At 39.4% G+C, this 24,712-nt stretch overlaps 1 protein-coding gene across 1 annotated transcript; it reads right to left on the bottom strand.

Annotated features, from left to right (window-relative positions):
- Positions 1-1,156: 1,156 nt before the first annotated feature.
- On the bottom strand, positions 1,157-24,049 carry NEDD1 (NEDD1 gamma-tubulin ring complex targeting factor). Its single transcript, XM_019611317.1, has 14 exons — positions 24,046-24,049; positions 23,278-23,372; positions 22,104-22,220; positions 20,206-20,346; positions 13,764-13,993; positions 12,614-12,815; positions 11,415-11,601; positions 8,516-8,647; positions 8,257-8,319; positions 7,574-7,797; positions 6,671-6,830; positions 6,290-6,446; positions 4,541-4,607; positions 1,157-3,476 (listed from the first exon to the last, which is right to left on the bottom strand). Exons 1-14 carry the CDS (start codon positions 24,047-24,049, stop codon positions 3,372-3,374), a joined length of 1,884 nt encoding a protein of 627 aa, XP_019466862.1. The 3' UTR covers positions 1,157-3,371.
- Positions 24,050-24,712: the final 663 nt, after the last annotated feature.

Below are 24,712 nucleotides of genomic sequence, written 5' to 3'. Positions count from 1 at the left end.
GTCATTGCTTCTCTCACTTTTGCTTTAGCTTTCAGTTGCCCAAATCCAGCTTAAGAAAGAACCCAGAAGTCTCTGCATGCTCAGGGGAGGCTTCTAAGCTTACTCACAACTTTGAGCTGCCTTCTCTGTAGACAAGAAAGCACAGACAGCAACTGTTATGGTGTGTTATGGTTGAGAATTTTCATTTTTGCCTTTCCAGCCTAATATCTCATCTTTGCAAATGCCTAGCACAAGATGCTTCTTTCCATTGTTTGTTATAATTTATTAATCATCATCCCCAGCTGCACTGCAAGATGTAATCTGAGAACTGCCATTCTGAGTCAGACCAGAAGGTGCAGATCCTGATACTCACCAGTAATGACCACAGAGGCATGAGAACGCTGCTGGGGCAAGTGAAGAGCAGTGCATCTGCCTGTCTTACACATCTAGTTCTATCAGAGCTATTGTCTTTATAACCACACAATCCTTGACCATTTTTCTTCTTAAGTTTTACTATCCATGGTATCAACGAGCAAGGAAATCTACAGGTGGTGACAGGGTGCATAAAGCATTTTCTTCATTTTCATACGTCTCGGTCCTACAGAAGGGATGATGACAAACTTGCACGTTCATCATTACTACATGTGTGTGAACAGCACAGTTCATGTGTCAAGCAATCGTGGGCTGCTGCCTGGAATTAACTGACACTTCGGGATGTCGACTTATTAAAAATGCAATTTGTCATATGTTTTCAAAGCCTAAATATCTTGAAACTGCAAATACAGCTCCAATTACTAAAAGACTCATATGTGCATGACAGAGAATGGAATTTAAAAAAAAAAATAATCCATATGTTAAGTTTATGATGAAGGATCTAAGATCTCCAGCTCACCAGCAGCTTCAGTGATGAGGTTATCCTTCCACCCTGAACATCTGCTTGAACATTATTTTTAGCTGTGAACATGATCTTTCTGTCATGATTCTAATAACTTCCAAGCTGGAAGGAGGAAGAGTGCATCTGTCCTTTACTCCAAAAGCATGAGGTAATACAAACACTTTTGTGAAGCCAGAGAGGAAGCAGTCATTTACACATTCTTTGGGACAAGTTTTTGGCTGCAACGAGGTAGCAAGATTACAGTATTAAATCATCATCTTTAAAAAATAGGTTGACATAGTATTTTGTTCAAAAAAGTTAAAACAAGCTTTATTTTAACATACAAATCAGATTTGTGTACAAGGCAAAACATCCCCCTACAGCGGTAGCGTAACACATCTCCTCACAGCATGTGCGGCCACTTGTGCTACCCTAATCCTGAGATACGGAAAAGAAGTCCTAAAATACTGAGAAAGGCCAAAATGTATCCTTTCAATCACTGTTGTTATATTTGTCTCAGTTTGGGAACTAAGAAAAACATTACCCAGTTCTCAGTCACGAAAATGAAGTATCTACAAGCCAAATACCCTAGATACTTACCTAATTCCCTGCTGTCATCTGGGTATACCAGCAAGAGCACTTGGGGAACAAATTAAGAGATGCAACTATGCAAGGTTACTTGTTAATGCTGCAAGACATGTTGAAAAACTGTAACATTTTTGAAACCTTCAACTCCTACTGTCTTCAAAAACTGTGGTTAATGGGTCGACTAAAGTTACATCACCTATAAATTAATATTATTTTTTAAGTTCTCTATATTGTGTTAAATTACCAAAACAAAAGTTTATTCTACTCCACATCCTTTCACCATGAAGTTATGGCATAGAAATACATTTAAAAACTTATGAAAGGCAATAGCAGTAAGACTGCAGACATGCAAAGTCTTGTCTGCAACACTGAAGATGATGTGAACACCCTCATTTTGATACGAGGTTTTATTCGTCATTAACTGACATTAAAAATTAACTTTTTAAAAGAAGTTAAGATAGTGAAAAGATATAGGTTTTTTTTTTCTTAGTTTTACAACATTTAAAAATAAGTTACACTATATATTATGGCTTTCTCATTTAGTGGAAGAGTGCCACCATGACTTTAAGCACTTGATGTTTTAACTAATTAACTCACCACATCTGCAGACCTCCCTTGCTTGAGATTTAATGATTTCATGAAAAGAATCACGAAATATTAGTGAGAAAATTAAGAAACCTTCAGAACAATTTAAATAGCAAAAAGCACTTCTATAGAAGAGACTTTTCAGAGGAATTTATAATTGAACACTAAAAAATTTAATTCCATTTTTAAATTAAATTAAATTGATGTTTTAATTGAATTTAATCTCTTGGCTTATAAAAAACAGGCCAAGAAAAATTTCTGATGAACTTCAACAGCAGGATTTGATACTGAGCTTCACTTCAGTGCACTTACACACAACTATGATAACATTACAACACTGACGTAATAATTTCTCCTCAATGCCATTTGTTATGTGACTCATGCACCCAAGACATCAGTTAAGTTTGGTTTGCAGCTGACCTCAAAGAAAAAGCCTGCAATAATACAGTCAAAACTGTAACACAACTGCTCGATATTAAGCATGGGCCACTGTGCATTAAAAAAAACTGGAGGGGGGGGAACGGGGGGCTGCAAAGGTGCTTAAATCAGACTGAAGGACAGCATTCACACAGAGTTATGGCTGAATATAATTATTTTTTGAAGTCTAAGGCTGCATTCAAACTGGGCAAACTATGACAATATCCAAATGTGTGAGTAAAAACAGATTCCTAGATTCACAGCTGAAGTTGTGCAACTAAAAACAACACAAATGCAGCTGAAGTAGTGTTTGCAACAACGAAGTTCATGGCAGACAGGTTTCAGAGTTACATACACAACAAGCAAGGTGGTGGGCACTGAGCTTGGGAATATGTTGAAACTTAGTTTTTGCTCAGGACTGAAGAGTTGCCAGCTGAATAAGATTAACTAAATACTGCAAGCTCCGTGTCACGTGGAAGATGAGCCTTCTCTCTCCTTCTCCAAGAAAAGTATCTGAAAGGCAAGCTACAGTGATTGTTTCTGACAGCTATAGAATACAGGAACAGATAGAAAAGTCGGTATATCAAAAAAATTCTTATACAAAAAGCATCTGTCCTATTTTGGTTTTGCTTATAAAAAGGCACTTCACATATTGCTAAAACTCTGATAAAGTAGTTATCCTTTCAGCTTCTCTATTCGAAGGATGTATTTCAAGATTGTAAGCATGCCTAGGCAAACTTTCTTTGTGTGGTATTTATCTGTTACAAATCTTATCATTTCATACAGTATCTGACACCATTTAGAAAAGATTCACGTTTGAGATAATAGCAGGTCTTCACACAGTGCTTCAGTGATGATGGACGACCTGTCACAAGTAACACACCACACACAGCGAGTTCATGCTAACAAAGTTAGTGGTGGGAATCTTTCAGAAGTGAGTCCTCAGTCTTTTGTTTTCCTCTCGTAGTCTCTCAATTTCAGCTACCAAGCTTTCATTTACAGAATATCTTTCAAGTAAGGCATGCATTTCATTCTAAAGAAAAGAAAAAAGCCCCAATAAGCAACCAACCATACAATTTTTTTTTCCCCATCCATTTTCATATCCCTTTTGAAAATTAAATAACCTAAATAATACTGTTTTTAAACTTCTGGTAAGAAAAGTAAGATTATTTTTTTTTTAGATATAGTATTTTGATTATTAATACATTAGTGAATATTTTATCAAAGTCTATTTTGCATTTCTTTAGGATGAGATTCTACTAATGCAGGTTCCATTAAAATGTTTGGTGTTGAGACAAGGTCTTTTCACTGCTGATCAAAAGAACAAAGTTTCATAGAAAGGAGAAGTTAAAGGACACAGAACACAGTGCAGCACGAATGTGGTTCCTGTAAGTAAAACAGTACATATAAACTCCATCTACCTCCTTCTTAGGCCAGCTCTTGGTCCTTTACGAAGGACAGCTAAATTTGATTCCCTTTTGTCATAACTCCTGAAATATGGAATTGATGATACCTATCCAATATATTATGTATACAGGGAAGTGATTGTCCCCCTGTACTCAGCTCTGGTGGCCTCACCTCGTGTACTGTGTCCAGTTTTGGGCCCCTCACTGCAAGAAAGACATTGAGGCCCTGGAGCGGGTTCAAAGAAGGCAACAAAGCTGGTGAGGGGTCTGGAGCACAGGGCTTATGAGGAGTGGCTGAAGGAGCTGGGATTGTTCAGTCTGGAGAAGAGGAGGCTCAGGGGAGACCTTATTGCTCTGTATAACTACCTGAAGGGAGACTGTAGTGAGCTGGGGGTCGGCCTCTTCTCTTGTGTAACTGCTGATAGAACTAGAGGGAATGGCTTCAAGCTGCAGCAGGGGAGATTTAGGCTGGACGTTAGGAAATACTACTTTGCTGAAAGAGTGGTCAGGCCGTGGAAGGGGCTGCCCAGGGAGGTGGTGGAGTCACTGACCCCGGAGGTGTTCAAGGTATGTTTGGACGTTGTGATGAGGGACATGGTTTAGTGAGAACTGTTGGTGATGGGTGATGGGTGGATCTGGGTGACCCTGTGGGTCTTTTCCAAACTCTGATTCTATGGTTCTTTATACATACCAACTGCATATGGAATTGTTTGATCATCTCCACTTGCAAATTCACAATATCTCGATGGCATGCTTCTCTGGGGAAAGAATTACAGAAGGATAATGCTTAATTTTATTTAGGAAGCAGCAATTATCTCCAGTGCTGAGTAACCAGAGCTCTACTTCTTCACATTTGCGACATTATGAAATATCAGCCTAAAAACATTTAAACCACACAGCAGACTCCCCTACCAGTTATTTTCTGGAAGATTTTAACTTTGCTTAGGAACTTGTCCATTTAGAAACAGAAATATATACAAGGTGATATCAAGATGGCTTTTTCACTTGCAAGCTGTTAACTTATAACCCTCATTTTTACCATGCAAAGCTGATTTTCATTTCCAAGATCACAAGCAACACAGTGAGATATTCATCTGCTACTAAAAAGATATAACTTCAGTGCATCTCCCCCCCCCAATCCCTCACAAAAAAAAGCAGGCAAGGTCATATGCTTTTCCTGAAGACTGGCAGTGCCAATGCCCTATGCTAAGTACTGTGCTATTGGTATCACTGATATGACAAAGTAAGGTACTTCTTAAGTTGTTACACATGGATCATTGTCCCTTCCTAAAACATACAGCATACACAAAAGGGACTATGATCTTCATTTTCAGCTGCCACATGTTGTCGTGCTGCAGAACTCTTACTAGAGACAGAACATTTTTCTTATGTATATTAAGCACAGATGCCATCTTAGAGACCAGAAATGTTGGTTGTCTCTCAAAAAAACAAAGCTCAAGAGATGAGTGTTTTTTTCAATTCAAAGAAATTGTGAGAAACACAATCTCACAAACTCCAGATCTCAGACACTGGAAGTAGAAATCTAACTATTTATTTTCCAATAGCGAGATGCCAAAAAAACAAAATTTAAAGAGAAAGGAAACGCAGTCCATAAAATGCATTTTAAATCATGAGAAAGTTTTAAAATCAGACGTGCAATTATAGCCAAAAATCCCCAGCAGAGTTTTACAACATGCTATTCTTATTCCAAGCTATTTAGTAACAATCAACGTATTCTTCCATCAGCAGATACAGACATCCATAGCATATGGACCTCCCTAAGATGGTTTTGCGTTGCTTTTTGTCATCAAGTCAGCAACGCCACCCCTGCCCAGCAACTGTCTTCCTCCCTCTCTTTGTTTCCTACATGTTTTATGAAAGGAAAGTGACTCTATAATCCTTATCTAGCCCTTCCAACTCAGGATATTCTATGAATCTATGATTTACAGCACAAAAACCTTTTTACACAAAGCTTTGCCAACAGAAATATACAAAGTGATTTACCTTCCACATGCAAAGCAAACAACAATCAATCAAAGCCAACACAAATCAACCTTCCAACAAATCAACCTTGCTCTTCACAGTTATCAACTTTAAGAGAAGAAATTTCTCCTGCTACAACTACAAGGGAGGAAAAGAAGTCAGCACAGGGGTGCATTATGCACCTCATTATGCAGATAAATTTACTGCTTGAGAATTATTCAGTCACTCTGGAAATATGTTAGCGAAGTCACACACACACAGAAAATATTCAGAGGCATCAATCTAATTAAACACTCACGCTGTTCAAAATAAAGTCTCATACCTAGATTTTCAAGATTAAGGCTATTCGTGGTGTCATCTCCTACTGTAAGCAAGAAATACGCTACAGCAAACATTAAAATATCTTACAAAGAAAACATGTCACTGAAAACAAAGTGTTCTGCATAAATATCAGTACCTGAAGTCATCCAGCGTTTCTTGTATCATATTCTGAATGAAGTTTATTTGGATTGATGTCAGAGGTGCATTTAGTCTGCTACTCCCAATGGTTTCTACTATTTTCTCTGACAGTGAGTTGGCAACTCCAGTAGTGACAGGTGAAGTTATCTTTGGACCTTTACAATTAACAAGAAATGCATAAAGATAGAAATTTTGAACAAGTTTTTTCACAGGCAGATAGAGATGTTCTAAGAGAGCTATCTAGATTTACAGAGGAATCCAGACTGAGTGTTCTGTTTTAATGTTAAGTCCATTTTATCAGGTTTTGCAACAGTTCACGAGCCACATTTACAAATGGGCTAAAAAAAAAAAAAACCACAAAGAAAAGCAATTAACTTACTTGTTGAGGTAGTACCATTTACTGCTAGATCATATGCAGGGTGGGCCTGAATATTCTTCACTTGTCGCTCATTTGTTTCGAGACTCTTTACAGCAGTGGATGCTGGTGGAGGAGGACTTAAAGCTCCAGATTCCGCATTGACTGAGCTCAACTTTGAAAGCTGAATATCAAAATCAAAAACACAACCCTACTTACTACAATTATCTAATCACGTTTGAAAACTAAGTTAAACATCACTTGAAAACCAAGTTTCCAAGAATGCACAGCTTTCAAACACTTTTGGTTCTAAGAAACTACTGATAAATCAATTTATTTTTTTTCTTCTTCTAGTAACACACTTTAAAAATTGATTGCTTAAATATCTCAAAATTGCTTCAACTGCAAACACAGAGAAAGGAGTGTAAAAAGAACAGCACTCTAAATTTTCACATCAAACATCTTGAGCCAAAGTTTAAATATCACTCCTAGAAAACCCAGACCTCTCAAAATGAAAACAGAAGAAGCCAGGTTTCGGCATTAGCATGTCAAAGGTATCTCAAAAAAGAATTTTGGCAGAGAGAATAGGGAGAGAATCAGTTGGATTTGACCTAATAAACAATAAAGAAACATACTGATACAATCTATTAATGATATTTTTGATGTTTTTAGAAAAATCAAAGATATTCTACAAGTTAGCCCAGTTTTGTCTCACATAAACTTTTGTAATCTGAGTTTAATAGGAATATACAACTATTTTGCATTGCTGAAAGCCAACATACTTCAAACTGAATATTTCACATGTTGTGTCAGTGCGAGAAGAACTGAAAAAGATTAGTTGGGATGCTTAAGAATCTTTCTTTCAAGTAGAAATACTTCTGTCAGATGCTAAAAAGAGCACTCATAACAAGAATTAGCACAGTATACCTGCTTTGAGGCTTCTTTAGTTTCTTGTTTTCCAAGATTCATTTTTTTAATGTCAGTCTCTGGATGTTCCTCTTCTTCTTTAATTGGAGATCCCACTAGTGCATGCAATGGGCTAGACCGTATCCCTTGTGTGCTACTGCCCACTGGGTTTCTTTTTACTGGAAAGGCTGTGGTGAGCTGTGGGAGAAAATCCAAACCTGAAAGGTAGGACTGAAAATCCAGACCTAAAATGGGAAGGGAAGGGTAAAACACACAAATTTTAAAAGAGAAAAAAAGAAGAAAACAAAAACAAAACACAATCACGCAAAAAAATGATAACAAAAGTAAGCCCACACATCCACAAAAACCAAAGAGTTCACACAGCCCACCAAAAAAATGAATCCCCAAATTCTTCTTATGCTGTCGCTATCACTTGCAAGTAACAAAATAAAAGAAGCCTCCATACACCACTACCAATTTCCTAAAAGGACAGCAAAATCACTTTAAGACCATATTTGTGATTTCCCGTTATCACATGTTGGGTCTTAACTCCTCAGCAAATTAGACAATTTCCAGAAAAGCTCGTCAAGTTTATCTGTTTCAGTGCCTGCTTGCATCATCTTGACATCTTCCTATGGTATGATGAAGTTAGTTTAGAAGAATGAGTGTAGGCTTCCAGTGACCACAGACAAAGAAAAACATACTGAAAATATCTTTATCGTCTCCTTTTCCTGAAGGATCTTCACTTGCTTTAGACGCAATAATATCTACAAAATAGCAGAACACACACAGTTCCTTAATTAAATAAATATTTATGAAGTTTTCAGACAATTGTATTCAGTTAATAATTAAAGATAAATTAAGAGACCAAATGAGTATAACCCAGGCCAAATGAAATGTTATGCAGATCGATTTTTTTTTTTATTTTTATTTTTTAAACAGATTTCAGTATTAGCAACTTACCATCTCTGACAGGAGAAAACACATCTCCTAAACTACTTCGACCCAAGTCATCGAAACTATTTAAATCTGCACTTTTCCCATTATCTGTTTCTTTCGATGGAATCACATCCAGGCTGCAGCTATGGGGAAGGCCTTAAAAGGACAATAACACTCAGTTAGTAACTGACAGTTTCAAAATAACATGTGTTATCCCTAAACAAACTCACAGCAAGCCTGATGCCTGCTAAGTCCAGCAAGTACTTCAGAACCTTCTACATATTCAGATTAGAAGGACAACTTGAACTTCCTCATATGACCTGTCATCACAGGTGAATATCATAGAATCATAAAACGGCCTGGGTTGAAAAGGACCACAATGATCAAATAGTTTCAACCCCCCTGCTATGTGCAGAGTCGCCAACCACCAGACCAGGCTGCCCAGAGCCACATCCAGCCTGGTCTTGAATGCCTCCAGGGATGGGGCATCCACAATCTCCTTGGGCAACCTGTTCCAGTTCCAGCATCACCACCCTCTGTGTGAAAAACTTCCTCCTAATATCTAACCTAAACCTCACCTGTCTCAGTTTAAAACTATTCCCCCTTGTCCTACCACTATCCACTCTCATAAACAGCCATTCCCCTCCTGCTTATACATTTCTTTCAAGTACTGGAAGGCCACAATGAGGTCTCCCCGGAGCCTTCTCTTCTCCAAGCTAAACAAGCCCAGTTCCCTCAACCTTTCTTCATAGGAGAGGTGCTACAGCCCTCTGATCATCTTAGTGACCCTCCCTCTGGACCCGCTCCAAGAGCTCCACGTCCTTCCTCTGTTGGAGGCCCCAAGCCTCCACAGTAAATATGTGATAGCAGTAGTATGACTGAGAGATATTTAGTAACAAAAATTGAGCTGATCTCTCTCTCTTTAAAAAGAAAGGAAAAGCTGTGAAACTGGATAATACATTCATTTCAGGTAAACTTGATTCATTAATCATATCTATTTATGGTGTAACAGGTGAAACAGCTAGCAAATGCAGCTTCGGCTGAAAAAGCAATCGCATTCAGAATATCAACATTTGAACTGATTCTGCAAGAAAGGAAATCTGCTTCAGTTTGGCCATTAAGGGAAACTCCATGAAGTATCTACCTTAAAGCTTACCTAACAGCAGGATATTGTCTGCTTACTAACATCAGATAATCAGAGTGGAATTACAGCTGCAGATAAAAGAAATTTTCCCTAGACCATCCCCACTCCACATCCAAGACCCATTCCTGCCCCAGTCCAGAAGAAAAAAAAAAGTTATCTCTCAGACACGTGGTAGCATGGACAGCCATCTGCAGAACAGAAACATATCTTAAAAACAAAAAAGGAACACCAAACAGTAATTATTCAAACTACAGTTTTTCAACTGGGAATTCACAGAGCAGTGAAGTGAACTGCTAACATAACCAAGCAAATATTTTTCACAGTTTACTATGCTTTAAAAACTGGATTGGGAGTATAAGCAAAATGTTACTCCACCCTCACTGAGCTCTCAGCTCCAACAGTGCCTTTATTTTGCTTGAGACCTACGCAAAATGCATTAGCGCTGGTCGATACAATAATAAACCTCCTACAAATCAACAGCCTATAAATACAAAAGCTTTATTTAGCACCTACTGTATTAAAATTAAAACAGTTCATAAACCTATAGCCACTTTCTGTATGGGATTACTTGTTCAAGTGATCCAAGTATAATTGTATGGATGAAACTACACGATCTTTGAGGTCCTTTTCAACCCAGGCCATTCTGTGATTCTATGATCTTCCTAACTACAATTTCTTCACTTCACAAAACATGTTTGATTTGATAAACCTTTATTTTCTTCAAGCGTTAACCTGTTATGAATGGTCCTATTTAAAGAGTAACAGTCATCACGCTTTCGAAGTATAGTGGCAATAAGAGATAATAAACTATGAATTTTTTAACTTAAATAAAATTTTCCACACTATGCAGTAATGTTGATTAGCAACATTTCTTGAATACATAGGAATCATTTTACTTCACCTCACAATTCACTGCATGCCCAAGGGAGGTCATTAATACATGTCCCTGTGGACTGCGGTGGCTTATTGCCTAATTAGTGTTGCTTAAATGTATTTCTTCTTATTTAAAAAGTGTGGAAAAAGTGCTATTGCTTTAAAACAGCTTAAGCAATCTCCAAGAATCAAACTAACAGTTACTGATGTGACCATATTTTAATAACTCCTGAATTAACTAAAATTAAGAGTACATTCCACACAGTGGCAGAATTTGAGAATAACACTTAGAATTCTTACCAAAAATACTTGTTAATTTCAGAAGCAAAAATAGCAAGTACAGTTATACAACTAATCATACTCGTAACTATATTTAACATTTTCCTATCGTGTGACATAGGATTAATACAGCACAGTTCTCACTTGGGTTTTTGTTTCGTGGGTTTGTTTTGTTTTGCCTGTGTATGTGTTTGCCTTAGTTATTTGATGAGGTCTGTTGCTCCAATTTATTAACAGAATTGCAAATCATTACCTCTGCATTCCATATAGACTTTGTGACCCAAAGTATTAGTTTGCAAGAAAGCAAAACACAGAAGAGTCCCACAGTGTCATCATGGAACTTTTCCTTTAATACTTACACACATACAAGTAGTCTATAATTCTGGACTTGAAGCAAGAGTTTCTAAAGTAGAACCTTGTTCATTTCCCACAGTCTCAAAGCCTGTCCAATGCAGCAGGGGAAGCTGAAGAAGGTACAGATGTGCATGCACATACATTTCTTCTTTGAAGTAAATGCCCTTCCCTCAGTGTAATTTTTCTATTGTAATGGTCAAAGCATGAAATATTCCTCCTATCTTCCACATTATACCAAATATATAATTTATAAGAGTAGGAAGAAGGAGCTACCTGTTTTATCCTGAAGAACCTCTCCCCCTTTACTCTCATTTGTCAATGTCAGATGGGAGGAAATAACTGCTGATGCCTGAGAAGCTAGATTTCTGAGGCCAGTATTTGGAATTCCTGCAAGATTACTACCAGCTTTGACTTCTGTTCTTTTGGATACAGGTTTACTTGAGGAACCCTTAAGGTTAGCCTGAGGAAAAAAAGAACAAAGTAAGAGAAGTTACTATCCGTTCAATTTGAAGTAAAAATATAAGCTAATATTCTTTCTGTTTCAAAACACTAAAATCAGTTCAATTTGCAAAATCTACCTAGGAGACATGCCTTAACAAATATATATGTGTACATACGTTCTTTGAAATTACATTATGATATACATATCATTATGATATATATATATATATATATATATATATATCTTAATGTACTTTCAAAGAACATCGGAAAGTACTTCTGCATTATTATATGAACGCTGTATGGATCTGCAAGAGAACAGCAATAGAACTGAAGGCGACAATGAACTGGTACTAGCCAATTTTAATCCTAGGCCTAGACATAGGAAAAACAACAAATTACATTATTAGTAGAAATTGCAATGGGATAGTCAAACACCAGCAGCAAGCAAGCTGGAAGAAGAAGAAAGTCTTGGAGCAGTTAAAAAGAAAATACACTTCAAACATTCTCTCCCACCTCCAGTGAATTGGCATTTGTGTTTTTTGGATCAAGTAGAGCCTACTTAGGTCTTGGAAGAACCTCTTAAGCCTTCTATACTATTTAATCAAGTTCTCCACAGGCAAAATACTTCAAGCTGGGCTGCTGTGTGTCTTCCCCTTAAGTAAAAGGGGTTAGTACAGATCTTTGTGCTACTGTCTGCAAATCCATTTAGGATGCCACAGACTGATCTGCAACGGCAACATATTCACACCAGGAAGTTTAAGATTAAAGTTTCGCTCATCTCTACATTGAAAATTAGAAGAAAAAAAAAAGTCATTAACATTCCCTTGCTCACATGAGACCGAGCGATTTATAAAGCTCTTATTTCCACATTGTATGAATCATCTTTGCTGGCACTTATAATGCTTAGGAATTCATTACTAACATTTCTCAGATCTTAAGCTTACATTTTGCTTTTATTAGTCTACACACTGCATAATAAAAAGGAAAATTTTTGGTTTGGGTTCTTCGTGGGTTTTTTTGGCTTTTACCTTGGAAAAAGTGCTGCTGAACTGAAGACGTATGCATGTCACGCAGCCTTTGTGAGCAATAACTGTTTTCACTGGTGATGTCAGTTTCCTCAAGTCATACTGGCAGATTTTTCCCCGGGAACTTCCTATAGTCAAAGTAGTACCATCAGGCATGAAGTTCACTGTTGTCAGAGGATGATCTGCTATTATTGTTGTCAGTAATCTTCAAACAGGAGAAAGAACAGGAGAAAAGCTTTTAGACTTCTTCATCACAGTGTCAATTTTACGATTAGACTGTTCAAAACACAGTACCTATTAAAAAACAGCTTTAAGAATACAGCCACAGGTCAGTAGTTGAACTCCTCTAGTGCCAAACAAATTCAGTGAAATACCTTGAGGAACAGTGGCTTAGACATACTAAGTGTTGAAGCTTAACCAATGAGGAACTGTATGTGCTCCAAAAGATTTCATCTTCAAAGCAACCATTTTGACACAAAGATTTACTGCAATCGACATTTCTAGCAGCAACCACACTGCATATATCCTTCAGTTGCCCAGGTCTGTCACTTCTAACCTCCTCACTCTAGGAACAACTTCAGGTCCATGTTTGAATCCTTCTACTACAGCCATCCAAGCTACGGCCAAACACTTGCTTTTATTCAGCTAGACTAACAGCACACTCCACACTAAAATCAAAGTCCCGTGAAAACACTTGCTACACCATTCTCTTATTTTACAGCCCCATCACCTCCTTTTTCATCCAACACCCTGTCCATATTTAAGGCTCAGCAGCTCTGTGCACCTTACAACAGCTGTGTCTTGTATTGCAAACTAGAAGAGCAGGCAAGCTAAGCCCAGGTGGTCCTCACAGGCTGTATTGGCCACCACAGAAGCCAACTACTCTCTAGCAATAAGAAAAGCCCACAGTTAAGTACTTGCAAATGGTCACTCATGCAGCACTTCAATTAGTTCCCATTCTAATTAAAAACAAACAAACAAACAAAAACAACAGAAAGGGTTTTGGAACAGGTTCTCCAACAGTAATGCATCAACCACTTCAACCACTCTGAACACAACCTGAATTAAATATTTAACGTCATAGCTGGACGTGCTTTTTCAGCTCATAAAACATTCATGTCCAACAAAAATCAAAGGTCTTTAAGATACTCACTTTTTACTTGAAGTGTCATAGAGATTAATTCTTTTATCCAAACCTACAGTTACAAGGAGTAACTCATTTACTGGAGAAAAGCAGATTTCTGAAGCTGGTGCTTTATGGGTGTTTTCAAAATTACGATACGGGTTCTGAGTATTTACATCCCACAGAGTTACATTTCCACTGTCAGAAACACTGCCCAACAAGGATTTCTTAAAGGATGAGTATTTCAAATGTCGAATAGGCTGTAAAACAAACACAAATTTTAATACCACCATTAGATATCACTGAATTACTTTAAGCACAGGCATTAGAAATACAGATGTTAAGCTAAATTACTCTACAAAGGCTGTCCACTCTACACACACAAACGTAAAGTTCGTTCTGCATTATAATTCCCTTTTTTACTGTCTGGGCAGCATGTGCCCTGATCAGCAAAACAATGGATGAGAAAAAAAAAAACTGGAAAAGTTTCTTAATTTTGAGTACATAAGAGGTCAACACATTAAAGAAGTTGTTAAGTTTAATTCCCCTTCACTGATTAGGCAAGTATGAAGGTCCTGCAGGAGACTTCATCATATGGGCTAGGATCTTGAAACTGGATAATATGTCAGTCTCAATCACATGAAGCCTTGTTATCACTAGACAATGTAATATATGAACTTACCTGTATTTCAGAAGCAGATAAGTACTTTGTTTTCACCATCTTGCTCCAGAGGATGCCTCAAAACCTCACTGCACTAATATTAACTTACAATACTCAATCTCTAGCTCAGTTTTATTTATGGCTCACTTGCACTAAATTCACTGCAGTGACAGCAATAGCATCACACTTAAGCTCTTCCTAGTTACCATCCGTCAGTCTCCCTGCAACATTTCCAGTCTGAATCTCTTGAAAATGGACAATCAAAAATTCCTTATGATCATGAAAACATTTGCTACTGCCTCTCCAAACACAGTAACAGTTCCTTTGCATACCGCAAACAGCCTTCTGATGCATCTTAGATTGCACATCTTTTGTGATCCTCTTGTTTTGGTTGCTCATTGCCGTTTTATCATAGAACCATTTGAGTTGGAAAGGAGCCTTAAAGGCCACGTGGTCCAACTCCCCTGCAATGAGCAGGGACACCTACAGCTGATCAGGGTGCTCAGAGCCTACAGCCAGACCTTGTATGTCTCCAGGGATGGAGTATCCACCACCTCTCTGGGCAACCTGTGCCAGTGCCTCACTACTCTTACTGTAAAGAACTTCCTCACATCCAGTCTAAATCTCCCCTCTTTTAATTTGAAACCATTTCCCCTTGTCCTATCACAACAGACCCTGCTAAAGAGCCTGTCCCCCTCTTTCTTACAGTCCCCCCTTTAGATAGTGAAAGGCTGCCCTCAGGTCTCCTTGGAGCCTTCTCTTCTCCAGGCTGAACAGCCCCAACTCCCTCAGCCCGTCCTCACAGAAAGATGTTCCATCCCTTGGATTATTTCTGCGTCCCTCCAGACACACTCAATAGGTCCCTGTCTCTCCTGTACTGAGGACTCCACAGATGGATGCAGTACTCCAGGTGAGGTCTCACCAGCACAGAGTAAAGAGGCAGGATCACCTCCCTCACCACACTGCTTTTGATGCAGCTCAGGGTACAACTGGCTTTCTGGACTGCAAGAGCTGCTGGCTCATCCAGCTGCCATCCTCCAGTCCTTTTTGGCAGTTTTATGATCAATAGGTCCTTTTCCTTGGGAACTTTCAGGATTTTTGTATACTGTCACAACTTCTTATTCTACCTTCTAGCATAACCCTCATCACAATGCGCTGTACTAAACATTATCTTATTTTTCTCTTCATTTTACTGGAGATATTTGTTGGATTGGAAGCCTCTAGCATCATTTCTAGCACTTATATTGCGTGTCACACTGGAAGCATAGGTGCCTAACAACGAAGAGGTGCCCTCAACTGTGTATTCAAGCAAGACAGAGTATGAATTGATACAGTTAACATGAACCACTACTAGACATGATGGAGACATTTTTTTACTAGCATCTTTCAATTTGTCTCCACAGAGTAAATGAATTACATGATCTACATGGGACACATTTCCATCCCTCACAATTCTCCAACTTACTTTCAAATCCCTCCCTTACTGCCCCAGCATTTGCTCACGTTCCATGTTTGCCTTCTTCCATCCTTCTGCCCACCACTTTTATTCTCTCAGCTCTCCTCAAACCTGCCTTGAAATCCTTTCAAGCCTCCCATTTTCATTCCTAATTTTCCTTCTCCTCAAGCCCAGGTCTCATGTCTTTCATATGACATACCCTTCCCATATTATCTCCACTTCATGCTTTTCATTGAAGTCATCGAACTTCCTCAGAGCAGTTTCAGTTCAACTTTTGTTGACAGAAGATGTGTGAAGTGTGAGGAAAGCTCCCATTCACTCCTCACTGTCATTGATCAGGTCAACAACAAGCTTCAAGCTTCTCTGGCGTTAAGGCAACTGCTAAACCACACTCAAGGGAACAGGAGGCTTAAATTTGTGGTTGAAACTCAAACACACTTAAGCATATTGCTGAACAGAAGTGGGTGTCTGTTTTGTAAGCTAGCAGGAAAATTCATTTCAAGATTATTTAGAATGCAGCAGTGATTTGTTAAGAGCCACTTTCGGGAGCTAAAGCTGCCAAGGCTACAAGGAAAAGAGCAGATATGAGGAAAGCTTCACTGCACTCAAGTACAGCTCCTGGTGATTCCTGTGAATTCTGCACGCACAGAACTTCCATAAATGTTTTTAGCACAAGGTGCTGAATGGGCAAAGAAAAAACAAAGCCCTCTTCAGAACACTACCAATCGATGCAGCACAAACCATACACATCTTTTTGCCTTAGCTGTGACTGAAGTAGACGTTCTGCAGGAAATGGAAGTACATTTAACTTCACACCTCACAGTAAAACAGGCAGACCAGGCTTCAGACAATGGTTATCCCATTGCTCAGGATTGCCTGCATTCAGGGTTTTCCACCACTGAAAAACAACTGACACACTCAAAAGTAAACACAAAGTAGTCCAGTGTTATCAACTATCTCATTTAAAGATAAAGAAACTACACTACCTCCTTTCACCTCAGTGAGCCTTGTAAGCGAGAAGGCAGCTGTAAACCCAATTGACAGTTTAAAAAGCTGAAGGCTATTTCATTATCCGAGGTGACCAAAACTCATCACATCTCAGCCAGCTGATCAAACAGCTAAACTAAATCCTGTTGCTAGGAGAACAGCACAAGGCAGCGCAGACTTGAACAATCATTATGCTTCAAAACAAACTTTAATTCAACCTCACAACAGAAAGCAGATAAGAATCTGGTAGTCTTAATGAATACCAACAGCAAAGACAAATTATGGGATCTGCAAACAATTCGGTGTAAGGACTGAGCTCTAAGAAAGCACAAAGATGTTTCTAAATCAAAAGCAATTAATAGAATATAGGCCAAGACTCATTTGAAAAGAGTATTGTTTAAAGTCACAGAAAGCACTGCAACCTTGGGCTATTCTACTGCTTGTAGAGTCCACACAATTACAGAAATTAACTGGCAAGGCAACTACATTCCATCACATGGAATCAAACAGAGACAAGCTCAATTTTATAAGGTTAGTCTGACCTCACATTCCCCAACTGCAGAAAAGTTACTAAGGAGTGGTGACCCTTAATAAGCCAGACAGCTTCGCCAAGATCAAGCAGAACAAAACACCGTGTATCTATTCAAGCTCACCCTCAGAAAACTGTGCCCCTGAACTATAAATCAAGTAGAGGCTTTTTAGATTTCTTTAAGGGAATTACACAAGTCTTCATGCATTTGCTTCACTGCGCAATGAATCCTGCAATCCCCTGCAAGTATCAATTAAACTCCCCAACAAAAATAAAACTTTTTTGCACAAAAGAACGGAGATCAGTAGTAGGACATGAGATAATCTGATCAACCCTAAGCAACACAAGGACCCTGAGGACACCCAAGCAGTCATCACATGACAAAATTACAACTCAATTCCATTTTAAATTAAGACCGCAATCAAAGAACTGTCCTGGTTTAAAACATGTTAGAGGCCCTTTAGAAAGCGAACGGTAGCTCCGTGCTCGCAATTACTTTGATTTAACACTTCAGAGATCTTTAGCCATCTTAAAGGTCACTCAGCTTTGCAGTAGGCCTCTTGATTTCATCTGCCAAAATAGCTATTCACTGCATCACTTGCTCCTAATCACTTCTTGGTGGAAAGAGTAGAGATCTATCAAACAGGTTGATGCAAATCATCCTCACCAGAACTTAATTTTCCAACTAACCAGCAGAACAATCCCCACTCTGGATATTCATCTCAGCCTTTTAATCTACCCGTGGATATTCCTGCAGTCCCTGTCCCACATCCGTGTTTTTCACAGCAACAATCAAATCAGAAAAATGAACTGACTAGACAGATGGATTTTTAAGATCAAGCCAAGCATGAAGTACAATTTTGCTTCAATATAAGTGTGAGACTATGGTGATGGATCAAAGATACTGCAGCACCTGAAAGTAGGGTCTGAACTTAATGGAGATTTTTCAACAGAAATACGCCACAATCTTTGTGATGCTGTAAAGCCATAAGACATTCTTCAAGTTATATTGTTCAGGCTAGAAAGGAGAAAAATTTCACTTCCTATTTCATCTGCAATCTAAGATTAAAAAATGCTGTTGCAGTAGCAGAACACTATGGCACAACTTCAGTATTCCCCACTACAAAAGTCCCCACACTGGCTCTATGAAAGTGGCTCAATAAAAAAAAGGAAAAAAATGTTAGGAGCACAACACCTTCATTGTTCCTGAGCTAAAAATCACTGTAAGAACTCACTCTGTAACATCCAGTGAGACAACAGAGCTCCTTCACTACTGCCGACGCTTTGATACCAAGCCTTGATATCCTAATGATACTCAATAATAATGCAATATTTTCTGAGTCTGCAAAAAAGAATTGCAGTTGAAACCCTACCAAGGCCCTTCAACAGAACACACACTTTTCTATTTGTCTTTCACAGTTTTCCTTTAAACTAGTCATTCAAAAAATCTCACTCAAGTACCTAAGTAGGTAATATAAAACCTCAATGATCTCACTCTGTGAGCAGCTGTGCAATTTTAATCTCCAGATTAAATAAATGTATTATTTTCAAACATAGGCTTACATTCTCATCACCTGTACAGATGGCTCTGCTCAGTTGTAAATCTGATTAATTTGGATAAATCAGAAACCAGGCTACCTAGTTTGCTCACGGCAACAACAGACATTGAGTAGAATATTGAAATCCTGCTTTGGTATGTAGAGCTGACTATATTTTGTTCAGTCTTAAGATGCACAGAAGTTTGTTCTTCAGGCAGCAGAGCCTAGAAAATAATATCTGCTGTAAACAGTATAAAAGTAAACGTACTTCCTGAGCGGAAAAATACTGATCGTGGCCTGAATGGGTGACAAGCCCTGAGAAAGAGCTCACATTAACTTGAGAATGCAAGTAAACTGCCTCTAGCTTCTGCACACAGCTAGAAGAAACTTCTTTGTGAGAAACCGCTCTGTAACTGTAAACAAGTCTTGCTGCTTTCTACAAATGACCTTGCTTACTCTGATTTGTGATGCTTTACTGTCTCCTGCTGCTATATACATACATATATAGCCACGGCACTGAGGGGTTGTGTGGACATCTGGCTGGCCTGCTGCCACCCCAACCTGCAGGGGGAAACCCCAGGGCAGGCACCCTACCAGCCAGCACCACCAGTAACAAAATTAGGAGGAGATACTACCAGCCAGCTGCCCCCGGTACCCTGAGTACCCTTTCATTAAAGTGCTGGCTGCTCTCTTGCCTCCGTGTACTGTCTTCAAGATCAGTAAGCCTCCTGCAGAAGCACTGGAGCTTCTGCATTACAGCTGGGGTAGTAGGAAGTCCCTAGGAAAATAACACAAGCAAGGGAGAGGGAATTCCTTGCTAGAGAGAATCCCAGGTCTGTGAGGGTAATCCCAGGGTGTAAATGGAACTCCATGTGGTATGCAGTCGTGGAAGTAACAGAGAAATTGAGACCGTTGCAAGAGTACAAGGATGCACCAAAATCACCACATGAACTCACTGCAGTTCCAGAAAAAAACATCAGCAGAGTTGAGAAAGGACAACAAGGAACCAGACCTGACTCAGAAAGGGCAAACCTGTGCTAAGGAGAACTGGCAAACTGGCATTACACCTCCTAAGTCTGGACTTCCATGATACCTATTATTTAAGGCTAGAATAAATAGAGGTCTGCTTTTTTCCTTCCAATTAAGGCACTGCTAAAAACATAAAAAAAAAAACCCCAAAACCAAGAACATTCTGGCAGCTTTTGAAAATGTAGTACAGCTCTCAATACATACTTCAAATTTCTAAACACTAGATGCAAATTTAAACTTCGCACACAACAGTAAATTAATACAGATCCTACCTGACTGCTGTTATAACCAAAGGGAGCACTGGATAAATTGGTGGTAACACTGTGTAGGATTATTTCACCACTTAAAGACCCAGAAGCAATGTAGCAATCGTTCCAATTATATGCAACACATGTAACTTCATCTTTATGATCCTGTGGAAGAGGGTAGGAGGAAAAAGGTCAAAACATTCAGAAACAAAACGTAAGTTTTTTTAAAAAAAATCATAGCAGTGTTACAGCATCTTTAACTGTGGTCCTAAGTGAGGGCAAATCATCTACTGAAGGGATCATCAAATTTATGCATAGTTGAACATTATAATATTTTTTATATTATAGCAATATTTAGAGAATTCATATTAGATCAGTTAAAAAGAGAAAAACAGCCACCAGTTTTGCATTCACAATTTCACTTACTGAGTCATGCTTAGCTCTAGTACAGTATCCTACAAGCAGTGATAGGAGAAGGGGCTTTAAACTAAAAGAGGGGAAATTCAGGTTAGATGTTTGGGGAAAATTCTTTACTCAGAAGGCAGTGAGGCACTGGCACAGGCTGCCCAGAGAGCTGTGGGTGTCCCATCCCTGGAAGCATCAAGACCAAATCAGATGGAGCCCTGGACAGCCTGAGCTGGCGGGGTTGGAATGGATGAGCTTTAAAGTCCCTTCCAACCTCAACCATCATGTGATTCTACAAAACAAAGAAGCATCTTCTTGGTTTGAAGTATCAGAAGCAGCAGTTACCCAAAACACAGCCCTTGGAAAAACACCAGAGAATATAAATTCTCAAAGTAGGAAGCCTATTCTGAAAATTTCAACATAAGTTATTATAGACTTCTACCTTGAAGTCATCAAGTTAAGCATGGTTATTAAATTTGCAATTTACCATACATATTTAACTTCTTGTTTTTTTAAGACACACAGACATTCTAGTTTCTACCTATGAACTTGAACCTACAGATCCATGACAGAGAAAGTATATTATCGCAACTGCCAACAAGTTCTGGAGGTCATGTAATCACAGAATGGCCAGGGTTGGAAGGGACCTCAAGGATCATGAATTTCCAACCCCCCTGCCTGCAGGACCATCGACCTCCCTATTTAATACTAGACCAGGCTGCCCAGGGCCCCATCCAACCTCATCCTGAACACGTCCAGGGACGGGGCATCCACAACCTCTCTGGGCAGCCTGTTCCAGCACCTCACCACTCTCACAGTAAAGAACTTCCCCCTGACATCCAACCTAAACCTTCCTTCCTTCAACTTAAAACCATTTCCCCTTGTCCTGCAGTTATCTATCCTTTGAAAGAGTTGATTCCCCTCCTGTTTGTAGGCTCCCTTTAGGTACTGAAAGGCTGCAATGAGGTCTCTAGGCTGAACAAGCCCAGCTCCCTCAGCCTGTCTTCGTAGGGGAGGTGCTCCAGCCTTGTGATCATCTTTGTGGCTCTCCTCTGGACCTTCTCCAACAGCTCCCTGTCTTTCTTGTACTGGGGCTCCAGAGCTGGACGCAGTACTCCAGACGGGGCCTCACAGAGGCAGAGTAGAGAGGGACAATCACCTCCCTGTCCCTGCTGGCCACCTCTCTTTTGATGGAGCCCAAGATACCATTTGTTTTCTGAGCTGCAAAAGCACACTGCTGGCTCGTGTTAAGTTTCTCATCCCCCAAGACCCCCAGGTCCTTCTCTGCAGGGCTGCTCTCAAGGACCGCTCCCTCTGGCCCAAGTGGAAAACCTTACAATTTGCTGTGCTGAACCTCATCGGGTTCACCCGGGCCCAACTTTCAAGTCTGTTGAGGTCCCTCTGAATGGCATCCCTTCTTTCCACTGTGTCAACCGCACCACTCAGCTTGGTGTCATCAGCAAACTTGCTGAGGGTGCACTCAATGTAAGCTCCAGTCCTTCTCCAGTCAAGCTTACCTTAAGGCTACGGTGAACCCTTCTGGATTTGAGATCCCAGATATGAACGGTGCTATCGAGGCCCCCACTGGCAACATACAAAGAACTGGAACTTAAGCTCACGCACGTCTGTTTCGCCTGACAGGGAAGGAGGGAAAGAAAAAATTGTACATTAATTAAGAGATTTCCTCAAATCTGCTTATAAGCACAGTGATGGTGTTTTCATCTTCATGAATACACAAACCCCACCGACTGATGGACCCCACAGACTGATGGATCCACAGACTGATGACACCACAGTCATTGCCAAACACGAAGCATTTCAAGTCCAACCCAATTTGGACATATGTTCAATATACTTCAATGTTTGAATACTCTAATTAATAAACTCTCCAATGCTACATTCTCCTTTCACCATTTTAAATTATTTGAGTATCTTTTCCTTCAAAATGCATTTTCCCTTTAAATTAGAGCTCTCTCAAGTATAATCACAGATTCCTATTTGGGTAGAGATTCTTCAAAAGAAACTGCTAAGTTTGGGGAAAAATAAGCCCTCGGAATATTAAGAAGTTGTCTATGTAATGTACTTCACATTCCCAAAACATGACAAAGAATATTAAAGCAGCAAACCTCCTAAGTCCACAAAGTGCCTCTTTTTAAAATAATCACTGAAGTGGCAGCTTTTGGGAAAAAAAACGTCAATCTCAGCAATAGACCCACAGCAAGGACAAATTATTCAGTTCTATCACGTTGAAAATTCACTTTTAAGTTCCTGAGATTTGAAGTAAAGAAGAAAAAAAACCCACACAAGTCCACCTAATGATTGACACGGTTACACTGGAAATGATCGCATTGGGTTTGTATCAGATTTGGTTGAATCTCCACAACAAAACGTCCACCTCTGAAAGCGTTTGCTCTGCACACCTAAAAGCCACTCTGCACACCTTCCAGGAGCACAACAATAAGGAGAACAATTAGAATGGTTTAGAACACAAAAAGCCATTGGAGTAAGCCTGTCAAAACCAAGTCTGGCTTCCTGAAGAGTTTATAGTGCCACACGTCCACTTCTGAACTTTTAACTCCACCAAAATTAAACTGATAATCAACATGCAGAAGAGATGAGATGCAAACAGCACGCGCACACACTCACACACACACACACACTCACACACACACACACACACACCATACTTACTCCTTCAGCTACTTCAAAAAGTGGAACAGGTTTACTTTTGCAGCTTGACACAGCGATTTTATCCCCAGCAGCTGAAGCACTGACCAGGAAGCTATCTTAGTGACAAGTTATGGATCATAACCGTATCATACTTTCAATTAATACAAGCAATTGTGAGTCCTCCTTACTGAACAGATAGCAGGTGGGCCAAACAAGCTGAAGTACTTCACCTTGAAGGGCCCTAGAAATAGAAACACACGGCTAATTAATGAGCTTCCACTAAGAAGCTCTCGCAGTGTTTGCAGCTCTTGCTTCCCAATACAAAGCAGTGTAATTTCTTTCAGAGGAGAAATATCTGGCAGATATTGTTTAAGAGCTCTTCCCTGCTAAGGCAGCTCACCCAGCCTGCGTTCCCTTTTAACCCCAGCACCCCAAATACAAGCTCCTTTAGCGCTGGAGTTCAGAGAGACACCTGCTGCTGCTACCAGAACAAACTGAAAGAGAGAAAGAATTGAATGAGAAGTCCTGCTCATGATAAATGTTAATTAAACCAGTTTGTCATATTGTTCCTGGAGTACAATGAATACGTTTGCTAGTTTGTCTCTTTCTGCATGGAGAAGGTGGAGAAGGGGGAAAAAAAGGAATATCTTTAATTGCACCAAATAGGTTAAAGTGCTAAGAAAAGCCTCCAGTATACAAATAGAGAGAAAGGAAACTGGCCCTGCACCCTACTCCAAGCTATTTGGGTAGTCACTCAGATCTGCATCCTCTATGTCTTCAGGCTAATACCCATTGTGATTCTGTATTTGCTTATTAAGAATGTAGCTTATTGGGCTGGATTTAACACCACAGAATCGTTAAGTTGGAAAAGACCACTGAGATCATCTAGTCCAAACAAAAGGATGGTATGCAGAGCGGTGACTGCTATTTCTTTATTTCAAGATGTTTTAGCTTAAAGAACTATGCAGAATGAAACTCAACTCTTTACATCTAACAAGCATATGGAGCAGGATGCTCTGTTCAGCTCTGGAGGCAGGGGTAAAGAAAAGAACAAAGCAGGACAAAACAGAGTGCCTATACTGAAGTTTGCTTAGCAACAGACATAGATATATACATATGTGTGTGTATATAGACACAGCACATATACATACACACGCACACTTGTATGTATAAAAATACACAGATGTTGTTTCCCTGCCCTTCCAGTTATGCATAACCTCTGCCTACAGAGTAAGGGGTGAGAGCAGATTACAGTTACATTACGTTTTTTCTCCCTATATACAGAATTTTACCACACCAGCAAATGAGGTGTTTTCAGTCTTGTCAATAAATTAAGCACTGCCTTGAAAGTTATAAATGTAATCAACTCATGAAAACAAAAAAAAAAAAAAATTTAATAAGTTTACAGTTGGTTGGCAATCCAGCCACATCACCATTAAATGTGTGTTAACCTCCT

The sequence above is a fragment of the Meleagris gallopavo genome, chromosome 1, assembly GCF_000146605.3.
Source record: "Meleagris gallopavo isolate NT-WF06-2002-E0010 breed Aviagen turkey brand Nicholas breeding stock chromosome 1, Turkey_5.1, whole genome shotgun sequence".
Lineage (NCBI taxonomy): Eukaryota > Metazoa > Chordata > Aves > Galliformes > Phasianidae > Meleagris > Meleagris gallopavo.
The sequence above is the reverse complement of the archived record's forward strand: the minus strand, read 5'-3'. Positions and strand labels throughout refer to the sequence as shown.

Excerpts from the sequence above, each read along its gene's own strand:
- NEDD1 (XM_019611317.1), bottom strand. Across the intron at positions 22,221-23,277 it reads TTTTTGAAGTAGCTGAAGGA|GCGAAACAGACGTGCGTGAG; the intron begins GTAAGTATGGTG and ends CTTCCCTGTCAG. Across the intron at positions 3,477-4,540 it reads AACAATTCCATATGCAGTTG|AATGAAATGCATGCCTTACT; the intron begins GTATGTATAAAG and ends TCTTTTCTTTAG.